The sequence below is a fragment of the Varanus komodoensis genome, unplaced genomic scaffold (assembly GCF_004798865.1).
Source record: "Varanus komodoensis strain SLA01 unplaced genomic scaffold, ASM479886v1 scaffold21, whole genome shotgun sequence".
NCBI classification, from domain to species: domain Eukaryota; kingdom Metazoa; phylum Chordata; class Lepidosauria; order Squamata; family Varanidae; genus Varanus; species Varanus komodoensis.
In genome coordinates, this window is record NW_025335589.1 from 16578664 (window position 1) to 16598547 (window position 19884).

Genomic DNA, 19884 nt, shown 5'->3' on the forward strand with positions numbered 1-19884 from the left:
TCCTTCTGAGAGGAATCCAAGACAGTTTACATAGTTCCATTTAATCTTCACAACAGCCGTGTGAGGTAGGTCAGCTAAGAGGCAATTCCTGGCCCAAAGTCAAATGGGCCATGAAGTTCACTGGGTGACTTTGTGTAGTGGGCAGATATCCTTGGTTCCCTGTCCAATACATCACTCTGGTTCTTTTTTATCTTAGAAAACGGTTCAATAAGAGAGGTTGTTTCTTTTTTAAATGAACACTGAAATTACATGGTTCCACTCATGAAATTCAGCAAAGGCCAACTAGAGGAAAATTTGAGGCCAATTTGAGTAGTTGTGCTCAGATACAATATCTGAAGGAATGTTGTGAAATTAGAAGAATAAGAACATTGCTGACATTTTGAAGAATATATATGTTTCCTGATGACCAAACAAGGGTCAGTTATTTAGGGCTGTATTGGAGAGACACAAGAAAGTAGAAAATATAAAATAAGAAGGTCAGAATGTGTAAAGATAGGCCTGGAGACAGATGTTTTACACAAGAAATGTAGATCAAGATAACCACATACAAATATAACTGAATGTTTTCTGCTATGATGTTTCCTGTTACTAATCATTGCAAAGAGCTAAACATATAAATTTACTGTGCATGATATCTGTAGCAGCTGGTTGTGACTGGAGATGGGCTTGCTCTCTATTTTTAGTATGCACCTACAATAGAGAGTCTTTTTATATATTTTATATATTTTGTTTGTTTGTTAAATTTATCGACCTTTCCTATAGCCCTGTTAGGACTTTCTGGGTGGTGTACATTTCCTTATATAAATTACTTGCTGATGTTGCCTGTCTCTCTTTTTTGGTCCTCAACATTTTTTCAGGATTGTTTGTCTATGGTAGGCAATTATTGTTTTGAATGAGACACACACATCTCTGTGTATGCCATCAGAATAGGCTTTCTTTTTCCATCTATAAAACACACTCTTGTCTTGTTTTTGTTAGCAATCTTTTGTCAACAAGTATAGTTAATTGTAATTTTCTGGGAGAAACTTCTAGAATGTACACAGTATTTTTTTTGGGCTTTGAAGAAGTTAAGCAAATGATATGAGGAAGACAGTTCTCCAGAAGCAAGAAGAAGTTTAAGGTATGTTTGAGGGGGAGGGAAGGAGAAACCAGAAGTATGTCAGAGAAGGTTTCAGGCAAAGCAAAGCAAATGTCAACATAATGACAGCTTGCAAAATCCGAGTGACTTTTCACAGTGTCATAAATATGTAAAGCTTGGCTTGGTTGACATGTTATTGTCAGGAACGATTTGAAATTGTTACCATTAATTATGTCATTTGGGTGCCATTTAAACATTGGTGTTGCCGTGATCAGATAATGTATGTCTGACATTTACAGAGTATTTGTTGCTATCACAGAAAATCATGTTTTTCTATTTGCAGGTTACAAATTTGTTTAGTTAAATCTTAAGACAGAAACACCTTACAACTCCTTGAAAACAAGTTACTGTATAAATTTGAAGTATAATGAGTAGGTCAGTTTAAACCACACACACACACACACACACACACACACACACACTTCTGAGAATGAGAATAATTTATGGGGCAGTTTCTACTGAATATTTTTTCTCAGGCAAATTAGATCAGTCACAGGTTTTATTTGTTAGCATATCACTATGGTGTACTCTGGCTGGTTATCATATACTAGCCCTGAGGTAGCAAACATGACCTACAGGCCTCATGCAATCCCTGAGGCACTGAGGCACTTTTTGGACACTTGGTCTGAGCAGAAATGTCAACATTTCCATTTTACCTTTAAAAAAAAGAATAAAGTGTCAAGTTGTGTCCATACACCAACTCTCTTGTCACATGCTTCTATTCTTGCATTTTACCTTAAAAGCTAGTGTAGCGAAGTGGCTAAGAGACTGAGCATTTTAACCTCAGGGGTCCGGTCCACTCAAGGCACCTCATTTTAGATGTGAAGATGCTTAGGGAGAAAGAAAGCTGCATGTGTCATAGATTGTATACCATTTATTGAATACATGGTCTGATAAAAGATGGGTGCAGAGTATAAATAAATAAGCAAAAAAGCTTGCAGATATTCCTCTGGTAAGAGACATTACTCCTAGGACACTAGTTGCTTGGAGATTTTGTACACTCTTGGTTCCAAAAGGCAAGCCAAAGAACAATGCTCCTTGCCATGGATTTTATACTGTTCCTCTCTCCCTCTGCTCCAGAGGCTTTCAGTATGCACAGGCTAGACCAGGGGTCGGCAACCCGCAGCTCCGGAGCCGCACCTGGCTCTTCAACCCCTCTGTCGTGGCTCCATCGCTCAAAACACTTGCTGGCACAAGCCGCCAATCTGCTCGAAGCTCCACTCAGGAACGCATTGCTAGCTAGTTAAGTAAATCAGCTAGTTAAGTAAATCACTACATTCCTCTGCTAAACAAGCTTCCTGCAGGCTCTCATGCTACACAAAATGCTGCTGAACGGATTCTCTTTGTCCCAATGTAATCTCCTTCATCTGAATGTTAAAAGCTGCGCTTGGGACCTGTCACAGCACTTGACTGTTTATCTGCTAATCAGTCACTAAACACACCTATATCTCAGGCACAGCCACCCGATCAGTCAGCCGACCCGCGCCCATTTACTGAGCTCCCCCCCTCCCTTTCCATAGGCCAACCATAGATAAATCAAAGAAAAGTTTCTGAAGAAAACCAAACATTTAATGGTATGTGGGAAGATTCATTTGCTTTTACTGCTAACAAACTTATGGGGTTTGCTGTTTAATGCACGCAGCCCTTTAGCACTGACTTTGACTCTTCAGGAAGCTGGTCTCCTATTCAAAATATATGAAAGAAGTCCTACTAGTTTATAATGTAAGATTTAAAATAACAGTTTTTAGTGACTGAACAAGAGCTGCATAATGAAGATATACATAGCATAAAGGTAAAAAACAATATATGCAGTGTTATCTTCATTTTATATGTCAAAAGGGTTTTGTGGCTCCCTGTGTTTTCTTTTGGGTGGGAAATGGGTCCAAATGGCTCTTTGAGTGTTAAAGGTTGCCAACCCCTGAGCTAGACCCACTTTCTAGGAGGCAAGGGAAGGGAGGGTGAGAGAAGGCCCAGCAACCCCATTAACACTAGCACACAGTGCTTTTTTTGTAAAAAAAAAAAAAAAGGTGCCGGAACTCACGTCTTGGGGTCACACTTTTACACAATGGCTGCCGCAAGCACTCAGCACGTGACCACACGACCGATCCCAAGCCAAGCAGCGCCCCAAGCCGAGCAGCGCCCTCACAATTAGCGCTGACACACAAGCAGCCCACAGGCACTATGTTAATGATTTTTGCCGCCAATCTGCTATGCTCAACAGGGCAATTCACAATCACTTGGAAAAATCTGTCAAAAAAAAGGTGCCAGAACTTCATTCCAGTGTGTTCTATGATTTAAAAAAAAGCCCTGCTAGCACAGCAATGGAAATGGAGTTCGTGGTGCCTGGTGATCTCGCACCTTCACTGGGGCCCTACAGCTTTCTCACATCAGTGAAGCCTAACAAGTAACTGCGGTCTTTAAGGCATTGCTTGGTAACAATACTGAGCAGTGGGAGCAGCTGACAACTCCTCATCACAATGTCTCCCAGTTTTTGAAGCTTATACTCGGAGCTCCCTGCTTTGACTCTTACCTCCTCCAGCAGATGGTCTTGGCAAACCACCCTTTCTCAGCCTTTGTCCCTTTGGTGGCCCTTTAAACAAAAGGGTGTTGTTTATAAAGCGGAGCACATGGAAAATAGTATTATTTTGTAATTCCTTCCTGGGAAACAAGGAGATGGGTAATTTGGAGCAAAAAAGAAAAAAAAAAAGCTGGTGTGGTTGGGATTAAAAATGTTCATGTTCTTTCAAAGTGCATCCTCCCAAAGGTGAGAACAAAGGGTAAGTTAATTTTATTTCTTTAAAAGAACATCATAAGAACATGTAAAATGATGTCTGAATGTTCTTTGTTGCCCTTTTGCTCCCAGTAGTGGCCATTTCTGAGGGGGAAAAGGGGATAGGAAAGGTTTCATGTTGCATTTTATCTAACATTTTATATGTGAGCTGTTCGCTGATTTCATTTTTTGGTATTATGTTTCATATTAGCCACCCTGAGAACTATGTTCAAATTTATTAATAATAATAATACCCAGCTCAAGGTTCCCTGGGAGGTTTACAAATATGCAAAATAAATAAATAAATGCATAAAACAGATAAAATCTATGGAAAAATCAGTATCAACTCAATGCCTTTTTCAGCTCTGAACAACTGAGAATTTGCAGTGGATTTTGCATTCAACTCTCTTTTCCAGTTTACTTTTAGATTCTCAGCAGCAATTTGATTCGATCAAAGTTTGGATACTTTTTTCAGCATTTCCCTTTCCTTAGGGCTAAGGGGATGGACCTGACCACTGCAAATGCTGTCAGTCTACCTAAGGTTTTGTTTGATTTTAGCATCTTGCTGGGGTAACATCAGGATCTACTTGGAGCTATCCAAAGTCCAATTTTCTTCTTGTCTTCACTGGGTGCTGTGACTCTCACTAGGTGCAACCAGTGTGCCCTGCCAGCCTCAAGGAACCACAGAACAATACAGCCAAAATTCCAAGTCCACCAGTTGCACAGATCTAGTTAAAAAATAAGCAGTGTAGAGAAATATTGCCTTTGGCAATTCTTGTTTCTAAGGACAGTGCCAGGAATCTGCTAGGACATCTCTACAGCACATCTGTCTTCACTCTAACTTGCAAGTTTTTGTTTTTTCTCATCATATACCAATGGTGCTTCTGAAATCTGCACTTAAAGACACCTTAATCAATATGTGCAAAAAGCTTTACATGTGTTTTACACAGAGTACCTTTCACTTCCTTTAAGTCTTTGAACTTCATGCTTTTCATTTTGAACTTGCAAGATTAGAAACGGCTTGTCAAAGGCACCCTCTTAACTACATTGCATCTGTCTTAGTTAAACACGCACAACTGGTCACCACAAAGCTGAATGAAATCCACATGCATTGAAATGTGTTGTTTTTGCTGCATGCCTCAATTACAAAGACAAGGAGGAGTTTTCAAGCACCTGGAAGACTGATATACTGTATTTGGCTTGGTAGGTCACAAAAACAAGTTCTGCTTGCTTTCTGCTGCCAATTTTTTATCTATTTTTTCACTGCTGTGTGAAACCTTTCACCTATCCAATTTGCCTCCATTAGGACAAACTAATAGAAGAAAGGAAACTTCATTTTCTAGTCAATGTTGCTGTGATTTTAACTCCTGTGTGACAGACAGAAATTCAACACATGCAGCTCTCACCATCAGTTCCATGCTGTGCCTAATTTCTTCTTGCCATGCACCGCTAAAGTACATAAACTCCATATTATGGGGGTGGACAGGGAGAGAGAGATGAAGGGAATGGCCAAGAGATCTGGCTGCACCTTTCATTGAAGAGTACCTAGTGCAGCTGAATAAAGCATTTGAGCACAGAGTTGTTTCTGGGGGACAGTAGAAGCAAGCAGTTCTTTGCTCTTCTTTCTGTAAATTCCTGCCAGTTTTAAATGAAGATAAAGAGGGCCACACCAATATTACAGTGGTGAATTTGTTTCTAGACCATCAGTACAGGGCCCATAATGTTGTCCTTAATCATTGCTTCCCATAATGCTGACAATCTATAACACCCTACCCCCTGCTCCTTCATAACTCTCTATTTGCTTGTTGCTATGACCAGCTCATACCCTTGCAAATCCCTGGCATACATCAGCAGTATGATTTATTGCCTCATTCAATAAATCACACAGAGAAAAGAATGAGATATTTTCCTTTAAAATTAAGAACTGTCTTTCCACTTTTACTGACAAGAGCTCTGGCTTGGTCTGTGTTTGAGACACACCATTTGTTGCTTGGAGAAAAAGAAATAATTAAGTACTGCCTGGTTTCCCCCACCAACACCTCCTCTCCAGCCTGTCCCTGGAAGTGAAATTTATGCAATATCACAGCATATAAATGAAGCCATCCTAGCTGAATATTATATTGTCATGGCAAGCTTTCCTGAATGGATTCCACTGATAATAAATAGCCTCGATGTGTTGTCTCCTGAAGATTTAATAGCCATTTCATTTCAGTTGGCTTTCTCTTTTCCACATAACAATATAATTTCTCAGAAAATTTGCCCAGACATCACATTTCCCTGCTTGACACAGAGGGTGCGGGATATTGGAATGCTAATATTTGCCAGCTTAGAGTGTCCGTCCCCTGGTGATGGTCAGGGGCATTTCCGTGCAAGTTCTTAACACAATGGCCAGACTCATTCTCTCTGGCCAGGGAAACTTGACAATTGTAAATCTGGGTGGCATTTGTTAAGCAGGGAAAATTCAGGATCTTTAACAAAAACCTCTTATCACTATACTAAATCACAATGTCCAAGAGTGTTTTGAAGAAAGCCATGAAAACATTTTTCTTTATATTTTTCCTTTTTTATTCAAGAATTAGTTTATATCACCCTGATGCAGAATGAGATCACTGCTTAATGGGAAGAGACAATAGCAACACATTTTCCCCCAAAGACCACACCCTGTGCAGGCACTGAACTTATGTAGCTGCATCCCTTTTATTAACCAGGGAGTTAGTGTGTGTGGCCCTGATTCGGATCAGGCCAGCATGCAACAGGAGAAGATGATTAAACCTTTCCCCATCCTGGCAAGAATTTAAAAAGAAACTCACTGGAGGTTGTTTTTGTTAACATATCTAGTTTGACCCTTAGCAAAAGCCAACTTAGACAATGTTAAGTCCATCACTGTCCTTTATAAGCTTAGTTTTTTTATTTAGTAAATTGCAGTTGAAGCAATTAGTGCAGAGAAATAGGGTTTCATTCTCTGGCCTTTCCCAGTCTTGATCTAGAATTCTCTCCCACTAACGTTGCTGCTGTTTAGTAGCACTTCCAACATTGTGCATGAGTGTGCACCTGCCATTTTAACCCTTTCACCTTCCTATCTTGGTTTATAAACATGCAGGATACAAAGGGGGTAGAAAGGGTATCTTTCCCATTATTCTTGCAATGGAGGACAGTGACTGTATAGCAGTCATTTTCTGTCATAAGGCAAAAAATCAGCAGACTTAAATTGATAAGTACATGGTGCAAAAAGTAGAGGAGACACAGCTGAATAGGTGGGATTGTCTCTTACTCTACACTTTATTTTAGTGAGCTTCCTTTGAATATTTTTCCCATTTTTCTCTCCCATTCCCTTCTCCTCCTCTTATTCAATACTACAATACCCCTCCTTTGGCACAGGTACTTATTCCTCTGCAGTTCTCTGACATGGGGAGAGAACAGGTCTTGGTGTATTGGCTGAGATTTCCTCTCTGCTTTCCATCTCCTAAGGCAATGTTTTTGTTCAGAAGTCAACATTTTCCGTATCACATTGCCTAATCTGCAAGCATTCTCATACCGTAGAAAGTGCACCACAATTTGGTTTTCTACTTGCCACAGCAGTGTACAATGCTTTTTATGTAGGTTTTAGAATTTTTCACATCCTAGTCTCTCTTTGTAATCTACCTCCTGCGTAAAGCTATAGTGGCCCATAATCTCCAGGAAGGGCCTCCATTCCGCTTCTCAACACAGAATGCCCTAACTCTCTTTTGCCCCTGCTTCTTCCCTTTCACACTGTTCTCTTCCTGCAGCTACAGCACTGCAAGCCTAGAGCAAGGAGAAGAGGTTTTAAAACAACAGTTATAACCATACACTTACTTGTGCTTGAGATTACAATGCAGGCAATTACACAGAATCAGTCTGGTAACAAAGATCCAGTATGCAGAGAAAACAGATTCGTCCTCCAGATTCTCTGAAACCATTGCCAATTTTCCAACCTGCACTTGTAGACACAGGATAATGAAGCATCTTTAGAGTTGAGTTTGATGCCAGCTGCTTCAGAGAGAGAGAGGAAAGTAGCATGGTTGCTTCCCTGGTGACTGAAAAACTAGCTGCAAGCAGATTTGTGGTCCACCACTGGGCCCTTCCTCACAGAGACAGTGTAGACTTCTATGCTTGAGACAATGGTCAATTTCATGTGACTTTCTGCAAGTCCAGACAGAGCTACCTTTGAAATTATATCTTCTGTAACTGGGTCAGTCATTCAACACAAGGACACTGTTATGTGGTAGTCAATCAAACCAAAGAAGTTTGGCAATCACTGCCTACAAACTTGCTTTAAACATGCGTTACTTTCCCCCCAGTACAACCTTTGAAGTGAGTAAGTCTACTGTGTGCAAAATTTTCTGAGAGTCTGTGTGCATAATCAATGAACTATACCTAGTGGGAGATGTGATAAAGGTGTGAGATGAGAGAAAAAATATAAAAGGTTTCTGAAATCTTGGGTTCCCTTAGGCAGCAGAGGCCTTGGATTACAGACATGTGCAGGTTTTAGCCTGCTTCCAAAAAGGACTGAGGAGGACTACAGTAAAAATTGTTTTATAGTGAGGGGCTCCTGGCACAAAGAAAAGGCTTCTAGATGTTTATGCTGGAGTTTGTGGGTGGAGTCACAATACAAACATTTCCTGGAATTCTCCTTTCGCTGACAAACAGGACAAAAAAGTCTTCTTTAAATGCTACCCAAGATTATTGATGGAAACCCCATAAAGGCCCTGATCCTGGGTGAGCAGACTTTTGCTTTGCAATCAAGGTTCATGGCACCGTACTGTACCCAAACCACCAAAACAGAAGAACGTTAGCCATGCCAGGCAATTGTAGAGCATACCTTTGGATTGTTAAAGGCATGATGGTAGCCCCTTCACATCCTGCTTGGTGTAGAGGAAGGCATAATCTCAGATATGACTGTGGTATGTTGCATCCTTCACATTTGCAAGATGAGACATCATGTGCCAGAGGAGAACACATAACTGCCTGAACCTGGTGAAGAAAATGATGCTTTGTCTATCAACACTCACCCAAACCACACTCCTGCACCCATTTAACCCACCCATGGAACCTGCAGCAAGGCCTGAGCCATGCAAGACCCACACAACCATCTCTCAATGGAGCTGGGATAGCCGCTCACACAAATGCAACCAATAGACCAAAAGTCTATTGCTTCCAGTGTACACACTCAACCGTCATGGAAGTTATAATGGTAGAGTGTCCTTTCAGGAATTTGTATCATACAGCTAACATTATGCTGGAGATCTGGCAGAGGTGCATTATTTGTTTTCCCCAAGACAGTCTTTCTTTCACCCCTGAATGCTTATTCTGCATTGTTTCATGCAATATATTATGAGCAAATGTGCACATGAATAATTCTATCCCAGGTAGCAACTACCTTAGACTAAGTAGCACATGCAAGAGAGCTTTATTCAGCATTTGGATCCATGACTAAATGAGCAAAAAAGTCTGGAATTGTTTGGGAGGAAGACCACTTTGTGGATGGCCATGTCTTTGAGGCAAAACAACTTGCTCTTCACCATAAGAATGAAATACAGTCTATCTTAAATACAATAAACTGTACTTTAGATATGAGAAAAATCTCATTAGCTAACAAGTGCCCTTCAGAAATAAAAACATGCTTTAGTGTAAATGAGTTGCTCTTCTTGCCATGGATTGCTTTTCACTGAGAATAATTGCCCATGTTATAATGCTGATCAAAGTGGCTTTCAACAGGAAGGGTGGAGACTGCGCCCATTGGAGTGTGCAAAGTGTGGCATGCCATGTCGGTGCTCAAGAAGGCACGCATGGTGTGGAAGCAGGAGGCAGAAAGACTTCCCTTCGTGCAGAAAGAAAGGACTGGGAGGCAAAGGAGAGAAACATTATACAGGGAAAAAGGCAGTTGAGGCTTCAGGAAACAAAGTAGGTGGCAAAGCTGTACAAGAAGTGCAATGGCATGGAGAGGTGGGGGAGCTGCCCTATTGCCTGACCACAACAGCATGAGGGAGGGATAATGGAAAGGCAGAGCATATTCAATTGATCAGATATGAGCCCAAAGAAGATGGGAGGGGCATTCAAATAATCAGCAGGGGATTCCTGAGCAGGAGCTTTTTGGAAGGGAAGAAGCACTACTTTCAAAAACATTTTTGCAAAGATGCAATAAGATGGGAGAGGGTAGGGGGAGCTGACATTTTGATTCAGAAGCAGTTAAAGCAGGGAGAAAGCAGGTAAAGACCATGGAAGGGACATGTGGGAGGAGAGAGTGTTGCAACAACCAGGGGTTCTTATGGGGAAGTACGTAACTGGAAGACAGACTGGGAAAGCGGGTGTGGAAGAACAAGCTAGAATGATCGTTTGGAGCAGGAAAGGGAAAACACGCCTAGGAACATAGCAAGCTAATCTAAAAGCACACGCTGTAGCAAAGAGTGATGCATGCTGGGACTGGATTTCATGTGCAGTGGTGGTCACCACTGGTATATGTGCTGACCACTGGAGGTGGGAGGGGAGGAAGAAAACTACAATCATGAACAGACCATGCACTCGTCAGTTGGGCAAATCATGGTAAGATCATGGTAACCAAGCAGGTTGATGGTTGTTACATACACACTCATGTAACACAGAGAAATGTTTAATTGATTCATGCAATTAAATCCTTAAATGCATTTTAAATCTTTAAATTAAATCTTTAAATGATTTTTTCCTCTTTCTTCTGGGAGAGATTCCCCTTTGGCCCTATGGAGAAAACTCCACTGATATACAGATACATAGATTCCAATATATTTTTGCATAATTAATAGGACTAGGAAGCCCACTTGGAAAGGGCATCTTTTGCAAAACCATATGCTAGGATGTTCATCTGGCCTTGGGACAGCAGGCACTTCTGAGGTCGATGAACATTCTGCAGTCATTTTGGCTGCAATTATATGGTGGATGGAAGCTTGCCAACAGCAAATGTGAAAAGGTCTAAAATGTCAGTAGCTTCCTCTGTGTGTTTGAACAAAGAACATTTGCAATTTATGAAGCATCTCAGAGAAGCTTTGCAGATAATGAGGAACATCGAATGAAAAAGGCAAATGATATAGTGCAGGAATGCAGAACGTCTTGCAGGCAGAGGTCTGAATTCCATTTTGGAAAAGCTTTTGAGGACTGTGTTTCATTGGTGGGAAGGATCAAGGGGGAAAGGCAGGGTAAAAAAATCCAAACATGCAAATATTTCATTTAAAGCTCTTATTGCCAATAACTAAGCCTATGGGGAAGCATTTCAACTTTCCATAATAGGGTAAAGGTACAAGTACTGGAGAACCACCAAACAATCACTGTTGGACAAAAGGGGTATGTAGAGGGCCAGGCTAGGGAGGCTGTACTTGGGCCACAGGCCTGAGGTTCTGCATGCCCAAAACACACGTACGCATGCTACACATGTGATGTCCAGTGTCCTCTCTTCTCAGGTCTGCCTGTCACAGCTCACGTCTCCACATTCTCCTCTGTGTTTTGCAGAACACTTGAAAGAGAAGCTGGAGGAATATATGGCCCGTTTTGTCAAAGTGAGAATTGTGCGCACCAAGAAACGAGAAGGACTCATTCGCACCAGGCTACTTGGAGCTTCCATAGCTAAAGGAGAAGTCTTGACCTTTCTGGATTCCCATTGCGAAGTTAATGTGAACTGGCTACCTCCTTTACTTAGTAAGTGCTTATAATAACATTAGTTAGAATCTTTTTGATAGCAGAAATAAGTGTGATGAATCCACTTATTACACACTGTGCATCTCCCAATAATTTTATCCAGAACTACCTGCCATTAGACCTGTGGCCTTTTTCTTAAATTTGCACTTCTAACCTGGAAGAACTGAAACTTGCCAGATTTGTAATGCAAGTATAGCTGCCAGGAAATAACTCATGGGGACTTACAGCTCAGCAAACATGTTTAGAACGGATCATTTGGGTTGAATTTGGCACTAAAAATGTTAGTGACCCTCCAGTGGAGCTGCAGTCAGCTTCATTTGGCTGGTTCTAAATGCATATATTTGGTCCCCTGTTGTGACATTTCTGTAATCATTTGTTTCTATCATTATGATGAGCTTTAAAATATGAATATTCCCCAGTGTGAGTAAATTTAGTTTCCAGCCTACAAGCAAAGACTTGCCCATCTTGGTGCCCTCCAGAAGTTTTGGAATTCAACTCCCATCAGCTTCAGCCAGTGAGGCTGTGAGTTGTTATCCAAAATATATATAGGGTACCAGGCTGGGTAAGGCTGAGCCACAACCGTAAACCACAGCACAATAAAAACTGAGTAGACTGTACTGCACAGTTGAGTGATTCTGATACATTTACCTAGAACATTTTTCAGATTTGATACAATATTTTGATTTCTTTTCAATCCCGTAGTTCTAAGTGCAACACCAGGGAAGCTGAAAGCATTACAAAATTGTTCATGCACAGGGATTGTTCTTTTTTGCCTACTACATTTCACTGAATTGTTTCTTGTAGTAAACATATCCCATGCCTTGGAGTGCATTCAAAATAACAAATGCAGAAAGAGTGACTCGGTATTGACTGCTGTGTTAGATTCCAGCAATAAGCAACAAAACTCCATTAGTCCTAGGCAAAAATGCAGCTGGTCAGAAGCTTTCAGTGGTAGCTCTCAAGATTCTAACTCCAAAACCATTGCGCATTATGCCATTCAACAATTGCACAGAAATATTGGCTGTGTATGTATCCTGGGGTTGTAACTGGGGATTAATGTCATCTCTTTTTCCTGATACACCTGACTGTTTCCATGCAATGACAGATGAACACATAAAAACAAAACCATCACATCTGTCAGGGGTAGGGAAGCTGGAGAAATCTACAACAGATTAAAATGAGCTTGCATTTCTATGATTCCAACCTGTGAGTTCCAGGGTGAACTAGATCTTTCTAGGACCTGTGGATTCTGCCAATTCTTTACTTTGGAGGGGGTCACACAAATTCACAATTGGGCAGGTGTGCATTAGCACTAATTAGTGCACTAATTAGTGCAAATGCAGCAAAATTTTCATACATCCCTAAAAAAAATCTAATTCTGTCAATGAGCAGATGATGGAATGAAAGATGCCTGACAATTTCCAAATTACAGATGGAGGGGATGAAACAAAATTCATACATTCCTAGTCAGGGTTGTTGAACCTCTTTCAGCAAGAGGACCAAACTCAATTTCGGAAAAGCTCTTGGAGACCATAGACCCACAGTGGGTGGGGCTAAAAGCAAAACAGGAAGGCTCCAAGTTGAAATGCTTGAGGAATCTGTTTCTGTGATGGGAAACTGGTGGATTCCCTGGGTTTGGCTCCCTGGACTCTGTAGCCAGAGTTTATGCAGCACTCACCAGGAATCACGCACCCATACCATCACTGTGCAAGTGGCATCCCTCTTCTTCATCACATGCAGCACCGTACATGATGCAGAAGAAGGTTGCCAGTTGCACATTCTTAATTCCACAGACTTTCTCTTGGTACATCTTGCTTGACCAGGCCAAGCACAAGAGAAATTCCACAAATGCTAAAGGGACAGATTCCACAGAGCTCCATCACAACCCTCGGGTCAAGGACAAAGGGAATGAGGCCCAAAATGCTAGTGTATTTTAGCTTGAAGCGCTTACTGTCACTAAGTGTTGGAAGAGGCGTTGTAGAATCCGGCAGTGGGGAATGTGAAAAAGGCGGGAAACAACCAAATGGCCAGTCAGCAGGGGAACGGGTGTGGCCATTTGGAAAACTCAGGTGGGTTTGGACCCCAGGCAGTCCAGCATTGGCTCATGGGGCCAAGGTTCCAAATCCCTGGGATGTGTGTCCTGGTGGACTCCTTCACCCATTACATTTTTAACTCCAGATTAATACAGAAATTATGGGTGAGACATGTTAACATGGCACCAGCCAGAAAACAATCTTCTCTGATTCTGCTCTCTGCTTTCTACTGCTATCTGAATAGGAATTATATCACAGTCAAGTATCCATATTCTAAGGACAAGAATAAGCAGCATTTTCTCAGCATGTGCACACTTGAAACTGAAATGAGCATTTTTTGCTTTTTTTATTTTTGCTTGCTAGCTGGCTCCTGAGGTGACAGATTGGGGACAGCTTAGAGCAGCAAAGTGACAGAGATACAGATGACTTGACTCTTGCGGGTCTCCCTGGGATGTGTCTCTCTTTGAACAACCATAATTGCTTCTAATCACTGGCCGAGTGCATCAAGCCTGTTATAGATAGAAAAGGTTGATGCAGATTTGAAAACTGAAATGATTTTAGGGCCATGGGGAACTGCCTCGTCAATCTTCAAACTTAAAAAATAAAAAAAGAACAAGAACAAGCCAGCGGAATTCACTCTGTGGTAATGTGATAGATCACTTGACTGGACCTGCCGTTTTGTCTTTCCTGCTTTCATCTTTCAGACCAGATTGCGCTAAACCATAAAACCATTGTGTGTCCCATGATCGATGTCATTGACCACAATCACTTTGGCTATGAGGCACAAGCGGGGGATGCCATGCGTGGAGCCTTCGACTGGGAGATGTACTACAAAAGAATACCAATTCCGCCTGAGCTCCAGAGGACTGATCCCAGTGACCCCTTTGAGTAAGTAGCCGCAGCAGCACCAGCGAACATTGGAACGAGACACAACAGGCGGCGGTTGTGAAAACTCTGGCCACCACAATAGGCCAAGGGTCTTCTGGGCAAATTAACCTCATATTAAAGACAGCACACAAAAGCAGCAACAAGCAGGAGTGTGGTGGGAAAGGTCAAGCTGAGGAAACTCAAAGGCTGGGCGATGAAGCTACACAGAATCCCACTGATGCAGTAGTTTGAGCAGGAGAAAATCAGCCAGCAAAAGGTTCAAGCTCTTTGCAGATAACAGGACCCACAAAACAATCATGGTAGAGCATTGGGAATAAATGTATTTCTGCAGATCCTCTTTACTATTCCATAGAGTAGTATTTGAAGTGACATTAGTTTATTATTTCTTGGCTAGAGATGGATGCAACAGAGGTATCAAAAGGGAGCCTGCTTTCAGCTAGCGAAGGCTCTGTGTATGATTGATGTGGTTGCTACTGTATATATCTTACTGTAATTTAAACACAGGGGTATAAGGCAGAACAGTATCCAGCTGAGTTGTGTATAATCTCCGCTAAGCCAGTGTCTTATTCCTGACATCACACAGCTCAGATAATTCACAGTGTCTCCCCAGTCTCCACAAAGTCAAGCCCATTTTTATTTTATGGTATCTTTGCCTGTCATGTGAAAAGGAATCCACCCTCCCCAGCCAGTAAATAAAGGAGGGGGAAGTAAAGCTGGGGCTGGCTCGCTCAAAACCCCAGCCCAGTTAAATTGAAAAGCTGGCTGGGGGCCGTCAGACTTTTTTCGGACTAAGCATGCATAGGATTGTGTCCTAAATCAGGAAAAGTTTAAGATGTTCCGAGTAAATAGGGGCCCATATACAGAACCCCAGTATAACTGCATGGTATCCTATGATAGGGGTAGACCAGATGCCTGAATTGGTTATCACTGGGATCAGGCAAGAGGCATCACCAGTATCTGATGTTAAACCCCCTCTGATGGTGATTTTAAACTACAGCAATAACTGCATTGAGAAGGCAGAGACTCCCTAGGCCAGTGATGGCAAACCTTTTAGAGACCGAGTGCCCAAACCAATCCAAACCCCACTTATTTTTCACAAAGTGCCAACACTACAATGAAACCTGAAAACTGAGGTTTTAGTTTAGAAAAAACACCTCACAGTCAGTTCAAGCATATATTCTTTGCAGTGCACTGAGCGGCCATGCGAAAACTCGGACGTGTCACGGCTAATGAGTCATGGCTTGTGACGCCATCGCCTGTGCCGCTACTCCTTTCCAAGCGTGCGCATGGCCCCTGTGTGCACTGTTATCCAATGCTTGGCTGCTGGGGCGATGCTGGGGGCGACTTGGCTCGCGTGCCAACAGAGAGGCTCTGCGTGCCCACTGTGGCACACGTCCCATACGTTCGCCACTACTGCCCTAGGCTGTGCAGATATTCCAGGGCAGCTCATGCTGACCAAATGTTTAGCTGCACATCATTAGGACAATAGAGAACTCTACAAGATAAATCTGGGCCCAAGACAGACTGAGAAACCAGGGGGTCGGTTATTGCTGCAATCGTGGGCTAGAGCAAGGGAAGGGGTTGAACCATAGGCCTGTTGGCCAAATCTGTAGGCCCCAATCTGTCATGAGCCATGTTTCTCTCTCCAGCAATATCAGTCTCACCAGTGTTTATTTTCTTATTGATCTTTATTGTTACATGTGAGTCTCAGAGCATGTACAAGTGAAGTGTGGAACCCTTTCTACAGTTCATTTCCCAGAACTTTCTTTAAAAATCCATCTGTGTCTTGCCCCCAGGGGAGGGGTACTGTGAACACAGGCATGCCTTTACTCCTTCCTGTGTTCCCCTAATTGGGCTTCTTACCAATGATAGTGAACAGCTGGGTCTACTGCTTCAGGGGGCAGGTGTTCTGCATCAGAGAGACTACCCCCTTCAGTGTCCCCTCCCTCAAGCTATAATTCATCCATGTTCCCATGGCCATGTTGACTGGGACCTCCTGTCTGCCCCGGTGCCAATCTTTCCCTCAACTAGCTCCTGTTGAGTCTCGCAACCTTGAACTGCAGCTGGAGTCTGGGCTATTTCAAAAATGGTCCCATCATCGAAATCCAAATCATCAGAACAAGCAGCACAAGGAGCCTCCCACAAGCCTGCCTGAAATTTGACAGGGTGTCCATGCATGACACAATCCAACCTTCCAGGATTTCTCAGATGGTTTCAGCCCATTTCCTTGGCCCTGCCCCTTTCCCTTGATCATAGATTTTTTGGGGGGAGTTCTTGACTTTTATATCATTTCCTCCCCATTCTAAAGATTGCAATGCCTTCCCAAAAGCTTAATTGCTGGCAATAGAAGCTTAAGCTAGTATGCCGCCATGTTTTGACCCTATCCCTTTGACCCTATTTGCCTTTAGCCTCACCCATTGCTGAATGACCCCAAGAGCATTGAAATTGAATTTGGCCTTTGTGGTAAGAGTTTCAGTGCTCTTTTCCTGGTCCCCACATCTCCAAGAGAAATTTAAAGGGACCATACCATATTCCCAAGTGTAGTTGAGAGGCCTCCTGCTACCCCTGGACATGCCTGATAACAAATATGTCCGTTCTCCCACCACAACCACACACACACACACGCACACACAGACAGACATACCCCAAGCTCCATGTGGTTCCAGGGATGAGTGCCCAGTCAGAGGATATGGTTAACTCCTTGAGTGCCGAGGACAGAGGAGGGCACTTTGACCTCTGAATGGCAGCTTGAGTCTTGAGGCCACATGGCTGGAATTTAGTTTTGGGTTTTTTCTGTATGTTACTTAGTTCTCTGATGCACCTATATGAACCACTCAAGAACACCAAAGCAATTTCACTACCAGCCTTAAAACCAAAATATTGTATTTGCCCATTTTCTAGAGATTATTATTTCCTTAGGCAAAACATTGTAGACCAGAGGTTTACTCATTTCTGATTTACCTTATTTTCCTAAAGTTTGTAGTACATAACTCTTGGAACAGTGAAAAGTGAAACTTAAGAAGGAGATAAACAAATGTTCATTTGTTTAAAAACCCAAGAACAATTAATGTCTCCCTGGGCACATCTAACTTTTAACTTCATTCTGCTACTCAATAAAACCTATGTGCTGCAATAAAGGATGAAGCACACAATTCTGTGGCATTTAAACAGCATCAACATGTCACATATTAAGTCTTGCATATTTAAGTGGCTTCTGAAAGGTCATAGAACCGAATGGAACCTCAAGGATCATCTTAGTCAACTCTGGCACAATAAATTCAAATTAACTGTACCCAGAACCAGGAGTACACAACCTTTTTGCTTGTGGTGTTCCTTTAGGAGCAGGGACAGGTGTATGGCTGTATACACACCCCAGTCTTCTTGATTCCTGATAGGGATTGTTTTTTCCTCACTGCTACTGCTAGTGAAAAACTGAATGACCTGAATGACCTCTGGGGCAGGAAACTTGGGAGAGGCAGCAGACAGAGTAGAGGGCAGGGCACCCTTGAGGCTGCAGTTAAAGCCTATAGTTCCCCCAGCCCATTTTTCATCCTGTCTAAAAATTTAGATGGATTTATAGGAAACAAAATGGCCAGGCATCAGCAGATTAACGTTGACTGGTAAACTGGTTACAGTCAAAACTACCATGTATATGTTTTGATGTCCACCCAGTGAAATCCTTTCAGTGTTTGCTCAGTGCTAAACAATATTGTTTTGTGTCATGTTTTACAATGTTAGAATGTTCCTAACATTGCTTTAGCCTCAGCTATCTTTACCTAATAAGAGATAGGATAAACTGCTGAGGCAAAGGAAGAAGTGAGACGAGGGAAACAGGATATTCTCAGAAGATAATCACAACAGAATGAAATGAATACTTTGGGAATGAGGGTGGTGGAGGGGAGCTGGTTCAGAGCTTGCTACTTTTCTCTTTCTAATACTGTGTGCAAGCCAAGTTCCTAAAGCCTCTAAGAGAAAATTAGTTCCATTTGCATGTTAATGCAAACTTTCCTAATTTCACACTTTTGAACTAATGTGTGTACCGAAAGCCAGTTACCCTTAAAATGTACAGTTCAACAAATTTTGCAATGGAGCTCTCTAATAAAAAAAATTACTGTATTGTAGGAAAGTGCATACAAAAATGTGCGTAAGGAAAAATAATGTTTAAAATACATTATGTTAGCAGAATTGCTTGCAAAACTACATATTTTCACACAAACTAAAACAGCAGACACAATGTTTAGAGCAAATGGAATTTTTGACAGAGAAATTTCTCAAAGGTTGGGACAAACTAAACTTAACTGACAACTTGAAAGAAATGGAAAATGGCAGATTTCAACCTAGTTTTGAATGCTGCATTTCAAAAGAAAATCCCCACCCATGAGCTGGACAGCATAAAGAATATTCTTGGTTAATTGTGTGGCCCACAAGCATTTCAGGACATTTTTACATTTTAAAAAAATCCTAAAAGGCTTGGACTTTGATTGTAACTGCCGCATGATGGGTGAAGTTTAACCTTTCCCTTTCCATTGCTTATGGAAATATCTCTAACACAACTAATTTTGTGGGGAAGAGGATGCTGGAATTAGTAGCATTGTAAGTTTTTATTTCCTTAAGTGTAACTGTAGCACAGTGGGAAACACAGCTAGGGAGGGAAGGGTTAACTCTGCAAAGTTATCTCAGTGAGAATCTCCTGGACATAGCAAGAATTAAAAGCAACTGGCATGGCTGTAGGCATGCAAATAATGGGGCATGTAGTTTGCCACTGAGCCTCAGTCCTCTAGCTGTGTGCTTTCAGATAACTGAATCTTACATGCTACCTTGCTTGATAGATCCTGTAACAGGAAAGGAGGCTTTGAAATGGAGCTCTGAGCAAAGAAGCTGTTAATACAAACAACCCTTATTAGCAACATAAAAAGAGGAAGTAATTATCAAGAATAGAACTAAAGTCACTCTTTTGTAAATTTTCTTTGATTTTATGATAAAGACTTAATTTGGTTCTTTTTGATTAAATCTCCTTTGGTTAATACATGTGCAATGTTTTAGATTCAGGAATTTCAAAAGATTGCCTCCACCTTTTGATAAAAGATCCAAGAGTCTATTGGCATTAGTTTAAGTAGGGTTGAATTAAATATATAATTTATATGTATAAATAATTAAATATAATTATAAATTCAATATGTATAATTTATATTTATATATAAGCACATATATAGTCACATACATAATTTATATATAAATACAAATAGGTTGAATTTATGTAGGTATATATGTAATTTTAAAATAGAGACTGCCTAGCAACTCATACTTTTTTAACTGAAACTTAAAAAAAACCCTTAACTAGAATCCAAACAACAACAGTAACACTGTCAAAA

At 41.5% G+C, this 19884-nt stretch overlaps 1 protein-coding gene across 1 annotated transcript in view; it reads left to right on the top strand.

Moving 5' to 3' along the window:
- GALNTL6 (polypeptide N-acetylgalactosaminyltransferase like 6) overlaps nt 1-19884 on the top strand; it is a 541487-nt gene that overhangs the window by 422759 nt on the left and 98844 nt on the right. The window contains exons 5-6 of the mRNA XM_044430819.1: nt 11406-11591; nt 14329-14512. Of these exons, the coding sequence (XP_044286754.1) occupies nt 11406-11591; nt 14329-14512 (370 nt within the window). The remainder of the gene's footprint in view (nt 1-11405; nt 11592-14328; nt 14513-19884) is intronic.